Source organism: Miscanthus floridulus, chromosome 17 (genome assembly GCF_019320115.1).
Source record: "Miscanthus floridulus cultivar M001 chromosome 17, ASM1932011v1, whole genome shotgun sequence".
NCBI lineage: Eukaryota > Viridiplantae > Streptophyta > Magnoliopsida > Poales > Poaceae > Miscanthus > Miscanthus floridulus.
In genome coordinates, this window is record NC_089596.1 from 72,295,991 (window position 1) to 72,297,547 (window position 1,557).

Sequence of the window (1,557 nt, forward strand, 5' to 3'; positions counted from 1 at the left end):
TGGTCTACTTTATCAATGAAGTACTTAATGAGCCAAAAACTTGTTATCCTCAGGTACAAAAGCTATTATACGCAATTCTGATTACGTCGTGCAAGCTCCGGCATTACATTGAATACTACAAGATCGCCGTGGTCACTGAGTTTCCCCTGGGAGACATTCTTTGCAACAAAGAAGCCAATGGCCGCATCATTAAATGGGCTATTGAGCTTGGCACCTATTCCATTGAATTCAGAAGCAGACCTACCATTAAGTCACAGGCGCTCGCTAACTTCATCGCTGAATGGACCAAGATCTAAGAGGCCATCGCCACCGCTTGCCCCGAGCACTGGGTGATGTACTTTGACAGCGCCCTTAACATCAACGGTGCCAGTGTGGGCATTCTGTTCATTACGCCAACCAATGATAAGCTACGTTATGTTCTTCGGATACACTTCCCGGCGTTCAACAACGCCACTGAATACAAAGCATGTCTCCATGGTCTTTGTATAGCTATCGCGCTCGACGTCAAATGCCTCATGGTGTACGGAGACTCTGCGCTGGTTATCAACCAGCTCAACAAGGACTGGTCCTATTCTAGTGAGAAGACGGACGCATACTGCACCGAAATCAGGAAGCTTGAAGGGAAGTTCTACGGTATCGAGTACCATCACGTGGTACGAGATCAAAATCAACCAGCCGACCAGCTCTCAAAAATAGGTTCGTCTCGCGCCGCGGTTCCACTGGGGGTCTTTGTGCAAGATTTCCTGGTGCCATCCATTAAAGAAGAAAAGGAAGTTGAGGAGGTTCCCCCTGCCGAGCAGTTGGTACTTGTGGTGCCTTCGCTAATCGCCGATTGGAGGGAGCAATTCATCAAGTACCTCACCAACTCTAAAGTACCCGCCGACAAGACCGACACTAAATGCCTAATCCACCGAAGTAAGCACTACATGTTGGTAGACGATAACGTGATGAGGAAGAGTGCTAAGGAAGGGGTATTGCAGAAGTGCTTCCCTCAAGACGAAGGAGTGAAGCTGCTTCACGAAATTCATTTTGGTTCCTGTGGCAATCACGCGGCCTCGAGAAACCTGGTCGGCAAAGCTTTCTGAGCTGGCTTCTACTGGCCCACGGCCATCTCCGACGCAGAAGACCTCATCCAGCACTGTGAAGGTTGTCAGTTCTTCGCCAAGCAAATACACGTACCGACACAGGAATTGCAGACCATCCTAGCTTCTTGGCCTTTCGCATGCTGGGGACTGGACATGATTGGGCCCTTCAAGCCAGCGCCAGGAGGTTTTAGGTATGTATACATCGCCATTGATAAGTTCTCTAAGTGGATCAAGTACAAACCGCTCATTTCAGCTACTGCAAAGAAAGTAGTCGACCTCTTTGAAGATATCATACATAGGTTCGGTCTCCTGAATAGCATTATCACCGACCTCAGAACCACGTTTACCGACCATCATTTTTGGGACTTCTGTGAAGGCCGGTGCATCGCCGTTAAATACGTTTCCATTGCTCATCCTAGAGCTAATGGCCAGGTTGAGCGGGCTAATGGTATGATCCTTAACGCCCTCAAAA

At 48.6% G+C, this 1,557-nt stretch overlaps 1 protein-coding gene across 1 annotated transcript; it reads left to right on the forward strand.

The window, feature by feature from the left end:
* The first annotated feature begins 332 nt into the window (after positions 1-332).
* On the forward strand, positions 333-1,085 carry LOC136515785 (uncharacterized). The gene has a single exon (XM_066509281.1). It carries the CDS (start codon positions 333-335, stop codon positions 1,083-1,085), a length of 753 nt encoding a protein of 250 aa, XP_066365378.1.
* The last annotated feature ends 472 nt before the right edge of the window (positions 1,086-1,557 follow it).

Coding starts and splice junctions, on each gene's coding strand:
- LOC136515785 (XM_066509281.1), top strand. CDS start 333: ATGTACTTTGACAGCGCCCTTAACATCAACGGTGCCAGTGTGGGCATT.